This window comes from Apiospora marii, assembly GCF_038362585.1.
Source record: "Apiospora marii strain CBS 49790 chromosome Unknown utg000003l_segment0_segment0, whole genome shotgun sequence".
Lineage (NCBI taxonomy): Eukaryota > Fungi > Ascomycota > Sordariomycetes > Amphisphaeriales > Apiosporaceae > Apiospora > Apiospora marii.
In genome coordinates this window covers 3,823,822-3,843,255 of record NW_027117374.1, presented here as the reverse complement: position 1 = coordinate 3,843,255, position 19,434 = coordinate 3,823,822, and the positions used below count along the sequence as shown (strand labels likewise).

The window sequence follows — 19,434 nt, the reverse complement described above, 5'->3', positions numbered from 1 at the left end:
GCGAGAGACCGCCGGTTTTTTAGAGTTCATCCGGAGGAGAAGACTACCTCCCTAGGTCCCGCCGCTGGGCTGCAATGGCAGCTGCCATGCGCAGGTCTAGTACAGGTGGATTGGGACGAGCAGAACAGAGCAAAGTTCCTCCGGATGTGCTATGTACATCTTACCTACCCAAACATCCCTTCAAGTTTCGAGTTGACAAGGGGACGGCCTTGAAAAGTATCATCGGCTCGATCAGATGCATTCGGTGGTGCAGCATTGTATGTACATACATGTATGTAATCATGTACATGTCCGGATCTTCATGTCCACACAGCGGCTCTCCTGCGCGGGGCCCATATGATTGAGTCATCATGCATACATATATGCGAACATCTACTTCATATATCTGATCTGGTGTCACAAACCCCAGAACAAACCCTTCCCCCACCTCTTATTAAGATCAGTCACGGGGCTTCCGACCTGGATTCTTAGTGGGAGATGTTGGATGTTTGGTGGTTCTCCTTACCCCGCTGGGGAAGGGGACATCGCGTCGGTGGGCAGGATCAATGGAAAGTTCTTTCCCGCAGCCTGGAAGGCGGAAAAAAAGAATGATTACTTACATATGCACACAATCTGCTCTTCGTGGGGAACAGGGGTGCGCAGGGGGAGAGATCTCATGAAGGTTGTCGTCGGGCCACATCTGCGCTGTCGTGTCGTGCTCTGATAGGGTAAAAGCTAGCTTACAGATATACAGTAGTGTAGTCAGTCGTCTCCGAAGCCGAGGTCCTCTCCTCGCGCGACCATGCCCCCCTTCTCAATGCAGTGCTAGTAGCATCATCCTTTGAGGAGTGGGAACCCCTCGTGGACACCAACATGATCAGAATCGTACAGGAGCAAATCGATGGTTGAAACAGCCTGTAGAGGAAGAAACCCAGCGTAAGCGCGATACGCTCACTCTGTATGTAACCTAAAGCCAATGCGATTTAGATGGCCAATCTCAACACTAGATATTGCTCCATCATTTCCCGGCTTGGCGATTTCGGAGGCTCGCGGAGGTGCTCCCGGTGGGCTATGAGGTGGGAGGTCTGTAACCTCTGTTCCGTGCTAGTGGGCAGCGCAAAGGGGACTAGGGATGGGGCTTGCTACACCGGACGGTTCCCGTAGCTTCACATTGATTTGTTCGGCTTATCCGCAGAGCATACAGCGTTAGGGGTTATATCCCTCTTTAACTACGCCTCCATGCTGCTTATTGTTGGTGGTGAAACCTCGTCACGGTTCATCTTAGACCCTCCTCGTTGAAAAGGTCACTGATTCTCCCATGAAAAGATTTCGGCACATAGCTGCGGAATCTATACGAGACAAATCATAGCCATAGCAGTTACGGCTATATTATGCCCTGGTAACTTGCGATGCGTCGAATCACCCTCCGCCCTGACAAGGCAAGGGGCATAAGCAAAAGTCCCATATCGGGTGGTTATTACCCAGAAGCCGTTGCAGTCGTGTCGCTCCAATAGATATATTATTCCAATTGGCGTATTGCGCCACGTTCATAGAGGGGACTATGTTTCCTATAATTCTATCGACCTTCCAAGCCTAGCCCAAAGGGTCTATTTCTCGTTCTCGAAGACAGAATACAGGGTGCCCACATGGGGTGTGACCTCCACTGCGAACTCATCACCCTCATGCAGGTAAGAGGGGGGCTTCTTGCCGTACCCTACACCAGCGGGCGTGCCCGTGAGGATGACGGTACCCGGAGGCAACGTTGTACCCTGGGACAGGAAACTGACAAGCTTCGAGCAGTTGAAGATCAAGTCGCTAGGCAGGGGCAGAAACGTCAGCAAATCACATGTGTTTTCAAAGCAGCATGTGCAAGAAAGAAGGAAAACCTACTTCAGGCCGGAGTTCTGAGTGACCTCGCCGTTCTTCAGGCCGCGGATCGTGAAGGTGCTCGGGTCCTTGACAACAGCCGCGGACACGATTGTCGGCCCGATGGGGCACGACCCGTCGAAGCCTTTGGAGTAGCAAGCCTGCGACTGGGCCAGCTGGGCTTTTCGGCTAGACACGTCATTGGACGCTGTGTAGCCGAGGACGTAGCTCAGGGCGTCGGCCTCGCTCACGTTCTTGCAAGCCTTGCCGATGACGATGGCCAGCTCCGATTCGTAGTCGGCGCAGTCGTCAGCGAGCGTGTGCTTGGGGATCACGGTAGGCACCGGCCAGGGGTCAGCAAGCGCCGTGGCGGGTTTCCTAAATGGGGAGAAACAAGCTTGCTGTCAGAAAATATGTGCTTCCCCTGCAGGGCGGTGGTGGTGGAGGAGGAGGAGGAAAGTCCCTGGACCTGTTCGGAGGTGAAGGGGGGTATAGAGCGTCTCCCTTACATGAACATCATTGGCACGTCTGGGAGCTGCATGTTTGCTTCCTTCGCATGGTTCACATACTGCAGTAACGCACGTCGTCAGCAGTAGGCTCCCACGCACACAGGAAGCCCTCGAGGCTTCCGACCAAGGGGCCGACCTACGTTTAACCCTATGCAGCGAATGGAACCGACTTCCGACGCGGACAAGGGGGACAGGATGCGGGCAATGGTCTCGACCTTGTCGGTTAGAGACCCCGGGTTCAGGGCCGAATCACCACTGAACACCTTGACCTGCACCTCCTCGCCGTTCTTCAAGGCCTTGCCGACGTCGACGTTGCTGTCGACAGGCTGGCCGATCAGCACCTCCCCTTCTTTCCCCTTGGGGGCAAACCGAACGAGTCCTAGGGGAGAGATCCGTGAGTTCTACACGCTTCCTAACATACAGACAAGACGAATGGTGGGCACGGCTCGGGACTTACTTTCAAATGACATTTTGGCGTATGTTCCTTCTAGCTGAATTCGTCAAGGCTGCGGGCGAGGATTGTGTCTAACATATACGACTATCAGTTTGGGTTGATGGCGACGTTATGAACAACAGCACCTTCCGGTCTAAATCCGAAGTGGGAGACAAGACGGACCGAGCCACGGCAAGTGTCGGAGGTTTCTTTTATGCCGCTCACTGTCAAGGTTTCGCGTTAGTGGATATGCTTCAGAGAGCAACCCCAGGAACAAAACCGGGACCTTGGACTGTTGGCGATTAACCGAACTGTATGGAGTCAGTCCCGAGCTCTTAATTGCGAGGCCAAGTGGGTTGAAGAGGCTGGGTAGGTAGGTAGGCCCGGATTTACATACGGTGAATATATCGTCGTCGGCTTGGACTTAACCAAGTGGGTCGGGCCACCATCACTACTACCCCGCACTACTTATATATTAACTCCTATATATTTTGCAGCATTTGACTACCCAAGGTAGCACCGGCACAACTTTGAATAGACCGGACGTCCGGTATGGCTCGCAGGACTCCGGACTTAGCTGTCTCGACGCTGATGACTCCGTTTTCAGATTGGTTGCTTAGTACGCCTCCTCTCCGTAGCATGGTCTCTCGATTGTTTCGAATGTCGGTTCCTAAGACCGACTTCAATGGGCTTGATGAATAAGCCTGCTTGGGGAGCCCCGGCATCAGGAACTCCAGATCTGTCACTTGCCTTGTGAGGATTACTAGAGGCGCTTTACCTCCAGATCGTAATCCATGAATAATACCATGCTGGGTCAAGTTGGGCTTGCGTAATGCCAGCCAGTGACATTCGCTCACTACTAGTTACACTGATCGTCTCAGAAATGCGCTGGTGTCATGAAGACAACAAGAAGTCCACATCTAGCAAGATCCCTAGGACCGCTCTCACGATAGCTTCGGACCTCCTCGCCTTCCATTGCGGATTCCATTTCCGTGAACAAGAAGTAGACCGGGTCGAGTCCAAAGACGTTCCCACCATCTAGGTGTACGATAAAAAACGAGTGAATACACGAAAAAGAAAGCCTCGACCGCAATTGAATCCTCTGCCAACCGCTAGGGATTCTGGTCCACGCCATGGATCGGGTGAGCATAAGAGCCAGCCTTATTCTCTCAACTGCGACGGTCCTGTACCTTCAAGTCCTTGTTCGAAATAGCCAAGGTGATTTTCCTCCTGTGTCGCATCTTGCTCTGCTTGGCATTGGAATCACCCAAGCCACATGCAAGCTCCTCGTGGGATTGCCGGTCCTGGAGGTATTGCTCAACGGACGGTGGGACAGAGCTAGGCCTCCTCTCGTCTCTACCAGCCGCGCTTAGGGGTTGGACATTGCCACCGTCGAACTGGCCACCACCGCCGTTGAACGAGATGGGCGCGTGAACCCCAATGTCTGAGTGAGCGGAGGACACGTATTCAGGGGCTACATACGCAAAGGGTTGCGTCATGGTCTGGGAATGTGTGGCCCCCTGTGAATGATGGACGCAAGATTGGTTCCCACAAGGGTGCGTGCAGGAGTTCGGCTGATCGTTCTGGTCCGAGACCCAAGGGGCTGCAGAGATGTTGCCGGCAGCCTCGCTGGTATAGGCATCCTCTGGGTTGTCCACATTGGTATAAGCTGCGGTTGGCGCAGACCAGTCCTCGCAGGTCAAGTAGAAACTGCCTCTGCGTTAGTATCGGAACCCCTCAAGTTTCGAGCGCGGGGACCACTGACTTGGATCGATTGTTCTCAGCGGGGGTCCAGCTCGATGCCCAGCCCCTGGAACCCATGTTGGCGATGGTATACCGCGAGGGCTGAGAGATGTTAAAAGGCAGCCAAGAGAAGGTGGACTCATATATGCATATAATGTGATACAGAGGCGACCGGTTATAACCAAGATAGAGCCCGGCGTACTTGTGGGCTGAGATGGTCTTTGGGACCAACCCATACAACGAACGACCAAGTGGCACGCTGTGCTCAAACAGCAGAATGGATTCGAAGAGGCAGAACGAGCGTGGAACAAGGGGCAATTGATAGTCGAAGCGCAACACGTTCCAGACGAGGTACTTTTCGTGGTACTAACAAGAACGACAAGAATGGCTAGTTGTCAGAAGAAAGAAAGGGAGCCCATACAGGAAGGTCGGTTCCTCGAGGAGGCGAACACGCGAGCGTGCCCTGAATATATAGCAATGTGCCCCTGATTCTGTCTCGAGGGAAGAGAGATATACTTACCAAAAACACTCTCTGATATACTGAGACTGCTGCTCGGCCTCGCACATCGTTCGACTTCTCGGAAAGTAAATGCATTGGCAACGTACCACTTGCATTGTGGTACCCTCTGATATCCTCGGTCAGAACCCGTATGCAAGTCGACAAGAGGCTATTGCATCATGAAGCAAGATGTCTGCCTGCCACTCTTTCGAAGGGAAATATTGTGTTGCCTAGCAGTCTATAGCCAAAAGGGCCGAGGTTATCCTGTGAATGCTGGATATCCGCATCGTTAAGCGCTGCCCCCCATATGCAAGGTACTAGTGGGATTGGACAGGTTGGCGGGTTCTTGTATCAAGATGCTCGTAGATGAGCCTATCTACGACTTGATATCGCATATTATTATCTGTTGTGTTGCTTCTTTTGCATAAAGTAAACGATGCGAGAAGAGACCACACAACATTGCAGGCTGAAGGTATCATGTTGCTCTGAAAGCTTCTTGAGACCTCGGCATGGCTTCGGTCGCTTTGCATGAGGCTTGCATTGATGCAATTAACCCCTCGCGATATTCCAATAGAAAGACCATGCCGCAGCATAGAAAGCAGATGCTGAAGCAAACAAGAGTTGACGTCGTAGCCAAGAAGAAAATGGCAAGCCAGTAGAAACGATCTTGCATCTCGGTGCTCGTCGGGAGTGCCGATGCAGGTGCTGATGCAGGCACCTGCCCGCCGGTACTTATTATAGACACTCGATTGGCTATGGTGGATTGGCCCCCAAAGTTCAACCTCTTTTCTTTTTTCTATAACTCGGCAGCCTGGTCATTCATCGCCTATACCAACACGTAGTCTCCTATGTGTTCACCTATATCCCATCAGCAAGCAAGAGGCCGCCTGTAGCCTTATCTTCTTGCACGCATCTTGTGAGTGGTAGGATGCCCTAGAGGTGAAAAGGGCATTGCATCATGCGGCTGATAGTTTTCGTAACCCGCTTCGATCTAGCAGCAATTTTAACACCAGCGTACAACACGAACGGTCACTAGTTCCTTCCAGATAAGGGGCAGTCTCATAAGAAGTTGGAATGATTTGTGCTCTTCTGTTGAGCAGTTGCGAAAGTTGAGGTCTCAAATTCGGGTGCTTTGGAAGGAAGCTCTCAATCAGCAAGGCCACCGTATACAATGTAGAGCCCAAGGCAGACAGAGTATAAATGCGGCACCAAAACGTATGATTGTAGGTCCGCATATCGTGTTGTACCAAGCCGGCCTCGTAGGCACTTCCCAGAAGGCATGCCGAAGATGCAGCTGAGCGGAGACCTGTCGTACTTGAGATGCATGCAGACCAGACCTGAGCATCAGCCCCAGGCAGCAATTTTCTGATATCAGAATGGGGGCAGTCTTTATTCCGTCAAGCAGGCTCCCTCAACCGCGCAGCGTTCGACCTCTTCTGTGAAAGAGGTATCCTCGATCAGTGCTCGGTCTTGACATGCAGGTATTTCCCATAGACGACTTACCTTCTACTACCTGGGGTGACTGGTTAGAATAAGATTGACGTATGTACATGCCTCGAAGCTATCAGCCCTGGAACGCGAGACGACTTCTTGCGATACCCTCACGACTGTTCCTACTGTTTCTTCAGTACGGAAATCAAATACTTGATTTAATAATGGCAGTGTTCAGTTAGGATTGAACCTCTTATGTCCCTCAGTTGGCGATGATTACGAGTTCATAAACAGTGGTGGGGCAGCTAGATGGCTGTGAATAGCTGAGGATTGAGCCACCTGGATTGTTAGTGACCAGATTGGTATGATGTATAGAACGATTGCGGGGCATCTGCTACATTCTGCCCCGGTGATCGTACATACATGATCGATCTACTCCAGATCCGGTCGTTTTGCCCCTGAGCATCAGCTCTTTTGAAACAAGCTGGGGGGTTTGTAGAGGGAGGGAAATATGTCGAACAAAGATGGTGGAATGGCTGGGCAAGCACTGAGATCAGTAATGTGGGGGTTAAAGACGCGCTGTTTGACAAGGACCATGCTGTCGTTTGCGAACATACTGATATGCGCATTGCTGCTGCTGCTGCTGCTGCTGCTAGCCTAGTCCTTCCAGGTTCTCCGTTTTCTTATACTTCTCTACCAAGGTATAGGTAGACTTTATGTACAAGTCCTCACGCTTTGTTCCATACTACAAGATAGAGCCCCAGACGGATGCCGTTCAATTCGGGTTTCTTGTTGTAGTTCGAAGGCATTCACGGAGGTGGACCATCCGCTGATACCAATATAAAGAATGTCGATTGATGCAGTTCTTATAGATCCTTGGTTGTTGAAGAACGGGTGGGTTTGGGGATAACTACATGACGATGGAACTTGTACATGTCAGGTAGCCCGATCGATGCTGGGACATAGCTAGTGAAAGCGTCCTGCCTAGTCCAAACTAACGCCGCCTCTGCACTTAAATAGAATTTGGAGTTGGCGAGTAGAGCTGGATTTCAACAGCAGCAGAGAGGGGCCTAATGCTCTTTGAAACATTCAAGAATATTATTAGGTAGATGGTATGGAGGATAGTAGGTAGTACGTACTCCGTACTTTGAGGAAAATATTTCTTTTTAGTAGCAGCTGAACCACCATATGCACTAGCATTCACCTCCGCGTGGGAATAGCCAATAACATCGTGGCATTCCAAGCGTGCAAGTGGGTGGACACTTACAAAGGATCCCGTCTTAGATATGCGAATGTGAGTTTACACCATTTCATACACGACCCATGCATGCATTGGTTTGGTGACGCTTTCTACACACACACATACGCTCACCTCTACACGGGATGGCCCCACGAGCGGACTTTGATGGGACGGTGGTCAGGCGCGGACGAACTCGCTTGGCCGATATTGCCGCGGCTCTGCATCTTCGCTAGGTTATAAAGTTAATAAGTCGGAGGACTTGAGCACATAGTCCTTAACATGGCGTCAACTATCAACCTCGTCTCGCTTATCACGATCTAACCTGGGCCTTGAACGTGGATGTTATGAAGCAATGCCATCGTACTCGGAGATCCAGTCGTCCCAGTAACGTTGTATTCATTTGGGAAAAGGTGTACAAAACTGCAACCGAATCGCTCTCCAATCCCGAGATTGCTGGGCATCTTCCTTCTTTCTATTTGCTCACATATACTCAAACACCTGTTCAGCACACCCACCCTCACGCTATCTGCAAGTCTACCCGGTCGGTGGTGGATCGATGAGCGAAGATGGCTCGCCATTTCTCAGAATCTACCATTGGGAAGCCCGAGGGCGTGCCTACGGCTGGCGACGGGGTCATAAACCCATACGCTGACGGCGAAGGCACCCGCTCTGAACTACCAATCATGCGCTTTTGCCTCCTGGCTCTTGGGTGAGTGCCGTATCGAATGGCGAGAAAATGTACTAATGACAAAGCATCAGCGTATGCCTTGGCCTCTTCCTATCGTTCATCGACACTTCGATAGTTGCTACGAGCCTGTTCTCGATTGGTAGTGATTTCCATGACTTGGAAAGGGTTAACTGGGTGGCAATATCGTACACCCTCAGTTACATGGGATGCGCTGTTTTCTTTGCAAGAATATCCGATGTCGTTGGTCGGCGGAATGCTTTCATATACGCATACGTTATATTCTTCGCCTTCTCGATTGGCTGTGGCTTTGCTCAAGACAGTATGTCGGCTTCCTCTCCATCAGTATATCCCATCATTGCGATAGGATATAACCCCTGCTGCTCATGACGAACTCCCCCATATCAACTGTGTTTGTGTTGGGACTTGATATACTGACTCTGTGGGCTCTTCGCAGTGAACCAATTGATCGCCTGCCGGGCTCTCCAAGGAATCGGAGGTAGTGGTACGTACACCGGGTTTGCTCTGTACCTTGTTATCCTGAACACACAGCTAAATATACCAAAGGCTTATATTCGCTCACCATGGTTATCCTGATCGAAGTCAGCCCGGATCGGGTCCGACCAAGTATTGGGAGTATTATTGGAGTCGTGATAGCCGTTGGAGGTGTCCTGGGCCCCGTTCTCGGTGGCATTCTGACCTACTACGCTACTTGGCGCTGGGTCTTCTGGATCAAGTAGGTGCCTCGAGTTGTCTGATACCTTGATTCTGGCTAAAAGTATCTGGCAGTGGCCCGATTGGCGTCGTATCCATGGCCTTGTTTTATTGCACATGGCCCAAAGCCGAGTTTCTGCCTGATCTCGAGCGGAGAAAATGGAGCGAGCTGGACTACCCCGGATCGATTCTCCTCATCGCTGCTGCTACCCTTGTTGTGTTCCCCTTCCAGAACGCCGGTAGTGCAGGCAACGTCTGGGGTCAAGCCATCTTCCTAGCGCCTCTGCTGGTGGGCATATCTTGTTGGATTGCGTTGATAGTGTGGACATGGTGTGCGGACCGGCGATGGGGCGACAAGCTCGCAGCAGCCTTTCCGATGCGATTGATGAGGAAGCGGGTGTATACTGCGACCATTCTCAACACCGCATTCGCCGGCTTTGAGTTCATCATGTTGGTATATGCGTTTCCGCTGAGGTTGCAAGTCGTCAACGGCAAGAGTGCTCTGCTGGCTGGTGTCATGCTCTTGCCTCTGCTAGGTGCCAGTGCGGTGGGATCTATGGCTGCTGGAAAGCTCAATAGCAAAAAGGACCGGATATGCGAGACACTCGTGTTCGCGAGCAGTCTCATGGTTCTCGGGTGCGGCTTGTTATCGACACAATCTGCCACACCCGAAGTCGAAGCCAAGGCTTTGGGCTTTCTGGTATTCGTGGGCTTGGGATTCGGAATGTCTGCCGCCAGTGCCACGACGCTCGCGACGATCCACACAGCTGTCCAAGACGAGGGTATGTGGAAACAACTTGACAATTGGTTCGTTTGCTCACTTTTGGCACACTGACTAACCTGTTTCGAATCTTTTTCCAGCACCGGCCCAAGGCATATTGTCCCAAGTCCGAGTCCTGGGCGGTAGTCTGGGAATTGCAGCCTCGTCTGCCATTCTGGGACGCCATCTTGTCGCTGTCGTCAGCCCCGGGCAGCTGACTGCCATCGCGCACCATCCAGAGGACTTCACGATTGAGCAGCTACAGGCGATCAGAGAGGCCTACTCGGAGGCCTTCAACTCGGATATGCGCGTATGCGCCATCGCCGGTGTGTTTGGTGTACTCTTCGCTTGCGCCGTCTGGACCCGTGACCGACACACCCTGCAAGAGCTGTGGAAGCAAAGTTTGGATGAGGATGCTCTGAGAAGGGCCAGGCACCGAGTAGGTGAATATCGCCAACCGCTATGAGAAAGCTGCGGTTCTCGACTGTATCTCAAGGATTCACATCCATGCATAGACTGATTGAAGTCACATCAACATCTATTGGCTCATTTACTTATCCCCAACAAATAAACAATTTATGTTGTTCTCATCCATCGGTTGTATTCATTATTTATTGGAGTTTTTCGTCCCCAAGGTTCCAGCGAACCATATGAGAGACACACACAAAAAAAAAAAAAAAAAAAAAAAAAAAAAAAAAAAAAAAAAAGCCGACTTGGGTTCCATTTCACTGGTATAAGGTGCACCGAAACATAGGGTCTGTAAATATCATATAGTATGTTCTATAATACATTTAAATGTGCAAGGAATCCGCCGATCAATAGGATTACTATAATCTAAGATGCCTGCTGGGTAGTTCGTCCCTACTGGATTTAACGTTGGGGTCCTGGCAAAAAGCCCCACAGGCGATAGCCTCCTCTGTGATTGGCTGGACAGGACAATTTCTCAGAAAAGCGAGATCGTCTTACCGAGTCCAGCGCAGTGTCAGCCCAGCCAAACCTCAGCGCTACTCCAGCAGGCCCCTCTCCAATCAAACTAAAAAGAGGTCGTATTTTGACAGTTCGGATACAGTAGTATCTTTTTTTTTGTACATCCTGAACGAACCGTGTGTCCCGGGCTCTGCGTATCTCACCTCACATCACCACTCTTCTTCTCTTCTGTCCTTTGTATTCTTGTTCTAAAAGCCCTCCAATGCCATCCTACCTTGTTTCGTTTCAGGGATCTGTGACCGATTAACCGTTCTGGCCCGTACTTCCGCAAAACGAAGTTGATGTGTTGTCTTTAAGCCCCTTAATTGCCCCGGCGACCTTCGTGGCCTACTATTTTACTTGCGCCGCCGAGCACCACAGCCCGCCGGCAAAGGATCTTCGTTTCGCATCCGCCCCAACGACCTCTGTAGACAGCGGGATTGGCACCGAAGTCTCCTCATTGCGCACCGCGTCACTGTCGGCCTCGCGCTGACCACATTCGTTGAATGCTCCCCTCGTATGCATCGTCTCCGGACTCCAAGATGATGTCCCGGCATCACTCAGGAGCGTATGCCAATGGGTATCCTCGACCGAACACGTTCGAAATCTCTCCCCACAGGTTCGTTCGACGGAACCCATTTTGCGCGAGGAGGATGATTCCCAGTGGCTAACCCGGCCCTTTGCGCTTTCCTTTCTAGATTCCAGCCACGAGCCTCGACGCCCGCGACCCGCCGAAGACGGAAACTGTTGGTACGAGTGGCAATAGCGATTGTAGTGGCGGGTCTATTTGCCTGTTTTGTGTGGCCCGGTACCGCAAGCTTCATCTCGATCTTCTCGCTAGGCCTCCTGAGTTCCGACAACGAGGGACTGCTAGATACTGTGCGATACTACGACCTGTCCAACGTTCAAGGCACCGCACGAGGATGGGAGAGGGAGGAGCGCATTCTGCTCTGCGTACCACTCCGCGACGCCGAACCGCATCTGCAGATGATGTTTTCGCACTTGCGCAACCTGACCTACCCGCACCATCTTATCGACCTTGCCTTCCTCGTTTCCGATTCCAAAGACCGCACGTTAGACGTGCTCATCGAAAGACTCGAAGACCAACAAGCCGACGACGACCCAAAACAGCCGTACGGAGAGATCTCCATCATCGAGAAGGACTTTGGTCAGAAGGTGAACCAGGATGTTGAGAGCCGTCACGGTTTCGCTGCCCAAGCCAGCAGACGTAAGCTCATGGCCCAAGCAAGAAACTGGTTACTCAGTGCTACTCTTCGGCCCTACCATTCGTGGGTCTACTGGCGAGATGTGGATGTGGAAACAGCCCCCTTCACCATTCTCGAGGATCTCATGCGCCACAACAAGGACATCATTGTGCCGAGTAAGTAACGGGTGACTCTACTGCCCGGAACCTATCTTAACCTATTTGCAGATGTTTGGCGACCACTTCCCGACTGGCTCGGTGGCGAGCAGCCCTATGACCTCAACTCATGGCAGGAGTCGGAGACGGCCCTGACTCTAGCAGACACCCTCGACGAGGACGCTGTCATCGTGGAAGGATACGCCGAGTATGCCACCTGGCGACCGCATCTTGCCTATTTGCGAGATCCCTACGGTGACCCTGACATGGAAATGGAGATCGACGGCGTGGGTGGTGTCAGTATCCTAGCAAAAGCCAAGGTTTTCCGATCAGGATGCCACTTCCCTGCGTTCAGCTTCGAGAAGCACGCCGAGACTGAAGGGTTTGGAAAGGTTGGTGCAATCCACCCCCGGGCGTTATGCAATGACCTTACTAATGAACCACAGATGGCCAAACGAATGGGATATTCTGTTGTCGGACTCCCGCACTACACAATCTGGCATCTTTACGAACCAAGTGTGGACGATATCAAGCACATGGAGGTAATTCACCCAGTAACTTGTCCTGGTTATATTTATTCTAACTGTCATAGGAAATGGAGAAGGAACGAGTGGCAAAGGAGGCGGAAGAGAAGGAAAAGGCCGAAAAGGAGAAGCAGATCAAGGAGCAGTTCGGCGACGCCAACAGCCAATGGGAAAAGGACAAGACCGAGATTCAAAATCTCGCGAAGGAGGAGTCCAAGAAGGAAACCAAAGCCGGCGGTGATGCCGCGAAGGCGGACAGCCAAGGCACGAAGAAGGAAATCAGCGAAGCAAAGGACGAGGCTCAGAAGGTAGAGTCATGAAGAGCGTAGGCCTTGGGCCCGGAAAGAAACCAACGAAGAGGCAGGCCGTGGACTTCAAGTAGCCAGAGCTAGGGGCCTCATGGGTGCATGGTATACACTATCCAATTACTCAACGTTCTGCCTGCGCCGCATGCCGGCGGCTTTGGAGGCCAGACAACATGCTACAGTGTCATGTAAACTAAACTTCCTAAAATATTCGGATAGGAGGGGAGCTGTGGTACGACACGTTTTGGGCACCATCGACCGATGCCGTTATATATCATCGAGGGCTGCTGAAGAAGTCAGATACCTTAGGGTTAGAGTTGTATCCTCCTGTATAATTAGGATGGGTGACGTCACTAGGCCTGTCATACCAGGCCGTCATGTTATAAGATATAGGTAGTATGCTGCTATTATCGATAGGTGTTAGCCACGCCGGCCTGCTCGTAACTTCTAAATAACCTATATGTATTATTGCAGTCGGCGCCGTCAGTATTGTCGTATTGGACCGTGCGCTGCCCAGCCTTGAAGACCTTACCATCCAAGCCGTCCTGTTACCTGCCTTAAGAACGAGGGTCTTTACCGTCGGGAGGTCCAAAGAGCTTCGTTCCTACCCCTAGAAATCCTAACTCGTTTTCTGGTTAAAAGTTTTATAAATTAAACTCGATAAGGAAATTATTCCTAAATCTATATTAAGAAACGTATTTTTTTTTTTATTCTTAAAAACGAACTTTGGAAAAGCGATAAAAAAAAAAAAGTTTATTAACGAAAAATATATTAATAAATTATACTTAACGAAGAATATATTAAATATTTAACGGAAAATATATTAAAAAATATTACGGACGAAAAATATATTTAATAAAATATATATTTAACGGAAAATATATTAAATATTATATTTAATAAAAAATATATTAAATATTTAATAAAAAATATATTAGAAAATATTATAAACGAAAAATATATTTAATAAAATTTTAATAATTAAAATAAAAAATAATTTAATTTCTCTTTATAATTTTATAATTTCTTTTTATTTTTAAATTTTATTAATAATTAAATATTTTTAATAATAATAAAATAATTTTTTATTTTATAAAAGAAATCGTTATTTTTAAAACTTTTATCGCTTTTAAAATAAAACTTATTTAATTCTTTTTTATTATATTATATTATATATTTAAATATATTATTTTATAATAATTTAATTTATTCCTTATTAATATTATTTAATTAAACTTATAATTTAATTATAATAAAATTATTATTATTTAATTTTAAAATAATAAATTTTTTAATTTATTTAATTTTTAATAAAGCGATTTATTTATTTAATTATAATTTTTTTACTTTTTAAACTTTTATTTTTATACTTTTTATAATATTTTATAATATTTTTTATTAATTAATAAAACTTTATTAAGCTTTAAAGTTCTATATTTTAATATATTTTATATAACTTTTTATAAACTTTATAATATTTTTTAATAATTAATAGAACCTTTTTAAACTTTAAAATTTTATATTTTTATACTTTTTATAAAGCTTTTTATATAACTTTATATTATTTTCTAATAGCCGGCGGAACCTTATTAAGTTTTAAAATTTCATATTTTAATACCTTTTGTTAAAATTTATAACATTTTTTATTAACCGATGGAATCTTATTAAATTTTAAAGTTTTATATTTTTATACTTTTTATATAACCTTTTATAAAACTTTATAATATTTTCTAATAACTAATAAAACCCTTCCAGGTTTTAAATTTCTATATTTTAGTACTTTTTATTAAAACTTATAACAATCTTTAATAACCAGCGGAACCTTACTAAACTTTAAAATTTTATATTTTTATACCCTTTTTATAAAATATATATAAAATATAAAAAATTAAACTCGTTCTATTTATTAAAAATATTTCAAATTTAATTATATTTTTAAAATTACTAAATTATATCTAATAAATTACTCGGATTTCAATTTTTAATAATAATTTACCACCATTTATTTTTCGTTTTCTTATTATACTAACTAATATCTATCTACTTCCTTCCCGCTTTAATTTTAAATTTATATAATATATAAACCGCGAATAATATAATACATTAATAATACTAAGACTGAAAAACTTAAATATAACGTTACATTATAAATCATATTAAATTATAATTTTTTAATAATTATTATATATAAATACCTTTAAATAATAATTAAATAAAATAATTTATTTAATTAAACCGTTAATATTAATTCTAATTAAATTTAATTTAAAAAGTTAATTATAAAATTTAAAATTTTATTTAAATTTAATTTCTTATATTTTATAACCTTTTAAATTAATTAATTGCCGTTAATCGTTAAAATAATTACTATTATATAAATTAATAAAACTAAAATAATCATTTAATTCCCAATTTAAAGTATATAATAACTAAAAGAATATCGAAATATCTTTAATTATATTAAACCATTCGTTATACCTACCTTTATAAATAAATAATTAATCTTAAATATAAATTTTAAAATCGATACTAAATTTCTTAATTACTATTTTTAAATTAAGGTTAATTTAATTTAAAATAAATTTAAATTATAGATTTCTAATATTATTAAACGGTTAATTATATATATCCATTAATAGAATTATTAATATACTGAATAATTTAATAAAACTAATAATATCGAAATAATTATCGTTTAATAAACTTCTTTTTAAATTATTAAATTTCTTTAAATATTTCCCGAAAATAATATCGACACCGAAATCGTAACTATCCTAATCGATTTTATTAAAGTTATTTAAAAACGTTAAAAAATTTATTAAAATTATAAATTTAATAAAAACTTTATATTTATTAATAAATTTATAAATTTTATTATTTAATTTATTAAGGATTAAGTTTAAAAATATATCGATTTAAATCGGATATAATATTTTATTAATATTTAAAAAATAATATATTTTATTTTTAACGAAATCTTTAAACTTTTTATTAATATATTTTATAATTTTAATAATAATATTAAATTAATTTTTTATAAAAATATTAATAATACTTTAAATATTAAGCGCTTTATTTATACCTTTATTAATATTAATATTTATATAATTATCGTTATCGCTAATAATATAAATTTTATTTAAATAATTATTAAACTTTATATTATCTATTTTAATATTTATAACTACCCTCTTTATTACTTTTTTTAATATTTTTTATTATTTTTTTTATCTTATTTAAAATTAGAAATATTATAATATATAAAATATATTTTTATAATATTAATAATATAATTTAAAATATATTAAATTAATATTATTTAAATAAATTTTTTATATAAATAATATATATAAGTTCTTATAATATATATAAATTAGTAATATTTTCCCCTAAATAAATTTCTTTTATATATCTTACTTTATCCTTTTAATTTTTATAATTCTCTTTAATTTACTTAATTTATTAAAATCTTTTATCTCTTTTTATATTATTTTTAAAAAAGGTATTTATATTAACGGGTAAACCCTTATTATATATTCTGCCCCTCCCCCCCCCCTCGTTAATTTTATATATAAAATTATATATTTATAAAAGGAAAAAATTATATAAATAATAAGGTAAATAATTTAAAAAAAAGTATACTTTAATAAATTAATATTAAATTTAATTTTTATTTTATTATTTTTATTTAATATTTTTTAAATATAAATTAAAATTTATATTTTTAATATTTTTATATTTAAAATATTAAATTTTATTAACCTTTTATTTTAAAATAATATTTTTTTTTTAAATTTAATTTAATATAATTTAAATTAACTATTTAATAAAATAATTAAAATATATAATATATAAAATTTATTAATATTATTTATATATTTAATTAATTTAATATATTTTTAATAGTAATATATTATTTAAAGTTTTTTATAAATATTAAATAAAATCGATATATTAATTACTTTAGCTTTTTATAATAAAACCGTTTATATTTTTTTATATTTACTCCTTTTATATATATAAAATTTAATATAATATTAAAAAAACGAATAAATAAATTAAAATAAATCTTATATTATTTATTTATATTTTATATATTAATTAAACTTTAATTAACCTTATTAATTCTTAATAAACGTTTAATAAAAATATTTTTTTTTCTAATAAGTAGCCTTTTATTCCCGGCTAATATAATAAGCTTTTTAATAAAAAGAAAATAAAAAAGGGAAATATATAGCTTTTTAATATAATTAAAATCGGATTTAACCTTATTAATATATAATATAAACTATACTTTATATATTTATATATTAAAAATTATTATATATATATATAAATTATATTATATTAAATAATTAATAAAGTTATATTTATTTAACTTTTATTTCTAAAACCGTATTAAAATCTTATTAAGTTTAATAATATTCTATATTAACCTTAATTAATTTATCCCTTAATAAAATAAGTTTAAATATAATTTAATATTAATTTATAAAAATTAATTATATTTAAATAAATATAAATTATTTATAAATTTTTTATATTTTATATAATAAAATTAACCGATTTAATATTATTTTAATAAATTTAATTAATAATAAAATTAAAATAATATTATAAAAACTTTTAAATAAAAACATTATTAAATTTTTCGTTATAAAGGTTTTTTTAATCCTTTAATTAAATTTATACTTTATAACTTTAATTAAATTTTAATAAAAGAAGGGGAGAATAATAAATATATATTAAAATTCTTATTAGTATTTATTTTATATTTTTAAATTTAAAATAATACCTTTATTCCGATTAATAGTATATAATTTTTATTTCTTTCTTATAAATTAATATAAGATACTTATATAATTATATATATTAAAATATATTAACTTTATATATTATTAATTTTAATAATTTACGGTTTTAAATTTATTTATAATTATAAATTAAATTATTTATAAATTTAATAATAAATAAAAAATCGTTATTTTTAATATATTATTTAAATAAAATTAAATCCTTAAATTAATTCCTTTTTATAACGTAAAATAATATTATTATTTTAAAAAAAGCCGTAAATATTAAATACTAATTTTAAACTTTGAAATAATTTAATTATTTTACTTAATATTATAAAGAATTTTTAAATATAATATAAAATAATATAATTAAAATTTTTTGAGCTTTAAAATATTATATAAAATAAATAAGTAATTTATTAAAATATTTATATATATTTAAATATAAGTATATATTATTTATTATTTTAAATTAATAAATATTAAATCTTTTAATAATATTTCTTTATTAAATAAATTATAATTACCTTTTATAATTATAATTTTTATACCTTTAATATATATCGACGAAATATTTAATATAAATTTCGGGGATTATTTTATCGAATACGAAAGTTTATTAAATTTTAATTTAAATTATATTAAAAGCTTTTTATTAAAAATAAACGTTTTTTTTTATATTTAATTTTTAAAATATAGTAATATTAAATAATTAATTTTTTTAATTAAATAATAATCGATATTTTTTATATTTTTATATATATATAATTATAATTTTTAAAAACTTATAATTAATTTTTTATATTTATTTATAAATAATTTATAATATAATTATAATTATATATATTTTATAAATATTATTTATTTTTTTATATTTATAATTATATTTATAACCGTTTTTATAATATATATTTTTTTTAATTTATTTATATTTATATAAGTAAATATATTATATATTAATATTATATTAATTTATATAATAAGTTTCGAATCGTAATAAAGTAGTAATTATATAAAAAAAAAGAATACGTTTTTTTTAAATTTTAATAAATTAAATTAAATAACCCGAGTAATATAAATAAATTAATATATATATTTAAAAACTTTATAAATTTTAAATTTTTTCTTTTTTTCTTTTTTATTCTTTTAATATTTTATTTATAAATATATTATTTTTTATTGTAATTTTTTTTTATATTTATTTATATTTATAATATAATTTTTTTAATATATATATTATCTTTTTAATTTTTAATTTTTTCTTTTTTAAATATATTATTTATTATTTTATTATTAATATATTTTAATATTATATATATTAGCTTTTTAAATATATTATTATACTTAAATTTTTTTTATATATTTCTATATAATTAATAATATTTTAATTTATAATTAGCTTATATTTTTATATTTATAACTTTTAAATCGCTTCTTTAAGCCTTTTAATTTTAAATAATTATTTTATCCTTTTTTATATAATTTAATTACTTTTAAATATTAATAATTTTTTTATTTTTAATTTATTTTATCCCGTTCCTTTCTTTATTTATTTTTAATTTATTAATAATTTTTTTAAATTAAAACTTATATAATTATATACTTTACCTTTTTAACTTTTTAT

General features: G+C 39.1%; 4 protein-coding genes across 4 annotated transcripts; 2 read left to right on the top strand and 2 right to left on the bottom strand.

Annotated features, from left to right (window-relative positions):
* Nucleotides 1–1,586: 1,586 nt before the first annotated feature.
* On the bottom strand, nt 1,587–2,824 carry PG985_004754 (uncharacterized protein; the record flags this gene model as incomplete). Its single annotated transcript, XM_066824523.1, has 5 exons — nt 1,587–1,794; nt 1,870–2,223; nt 2,355–2,413; nt 2,525–2,733; nt 2,812–2,824. The coding sequence occupies 5 exons, from the start codon at nt 2,822–2,824 to the stop codon at nt 1,587–1,589; spliced, it is 843 nt and encodes a 280-aa protein (XP_066687683.1).
* A 1,132-nt stretch (nt 2,825–3,956) lies between these two features.
* PG985_004753 (uncharacterized protein) lies at nt 3,957–4,608 on the bottom strand (the record flags this gene model as incomplete). Its single annotated transcript, XM_066824522.1, has 2 exons — nt 3,957–4,497; nt 4,553–4,608. The coding sequence occupies 2 exons, from the start codon at nt 4,606–4,608 to the stop codon at nt 3,957–3,959; spliced, it is 597 nt and encodes a 198-aa protein (XP_066687682.1).
* A 3,658-nt stretch (nt 4,609–8,266) lies between these two features.
* PG985_004752 (uncharacterized protein) lies at nt 8,267–10,298 on the top strand (the record flags this gene model as incomplete). The annotated part of the gene is made up of 5 exons (XM_066824521.1): nt 8,267–8,409; nt 8,460–8,707; nt 8,953–9,121; nt 9,175–9,881; nt 9,961–10,298. Coding segments are annotated over 5 exons (1,605 nt in total), but the record flags the coding sequence as incomplete, so codon positions are not given.
* Nucleotides 10,299–11,331: 1,033 nt separating this feature from the next.
* On the top strand, nt 11,332–13,029 carry PG985_004751 (Mannan polymerase II complex ANP1 subunit; the record flags this gene model as incomplete). The annotated part of the gene is made up of 4 exons (XM_066824520.1): nt 11,332–11,444; nt 11,524–12,206; nt 12,258–12,727; nt 12,778–13,029. 4 exons carry the CDS (start codon nt 11,332–11,334, stop codon nt 13,027–13,029), a joined length of 1,518 nt encoding a protein of 505 aa, XP_066687680.1.
* Nucleotides 13,030–19,434: the final 6,405 nt, after the last annotated feature.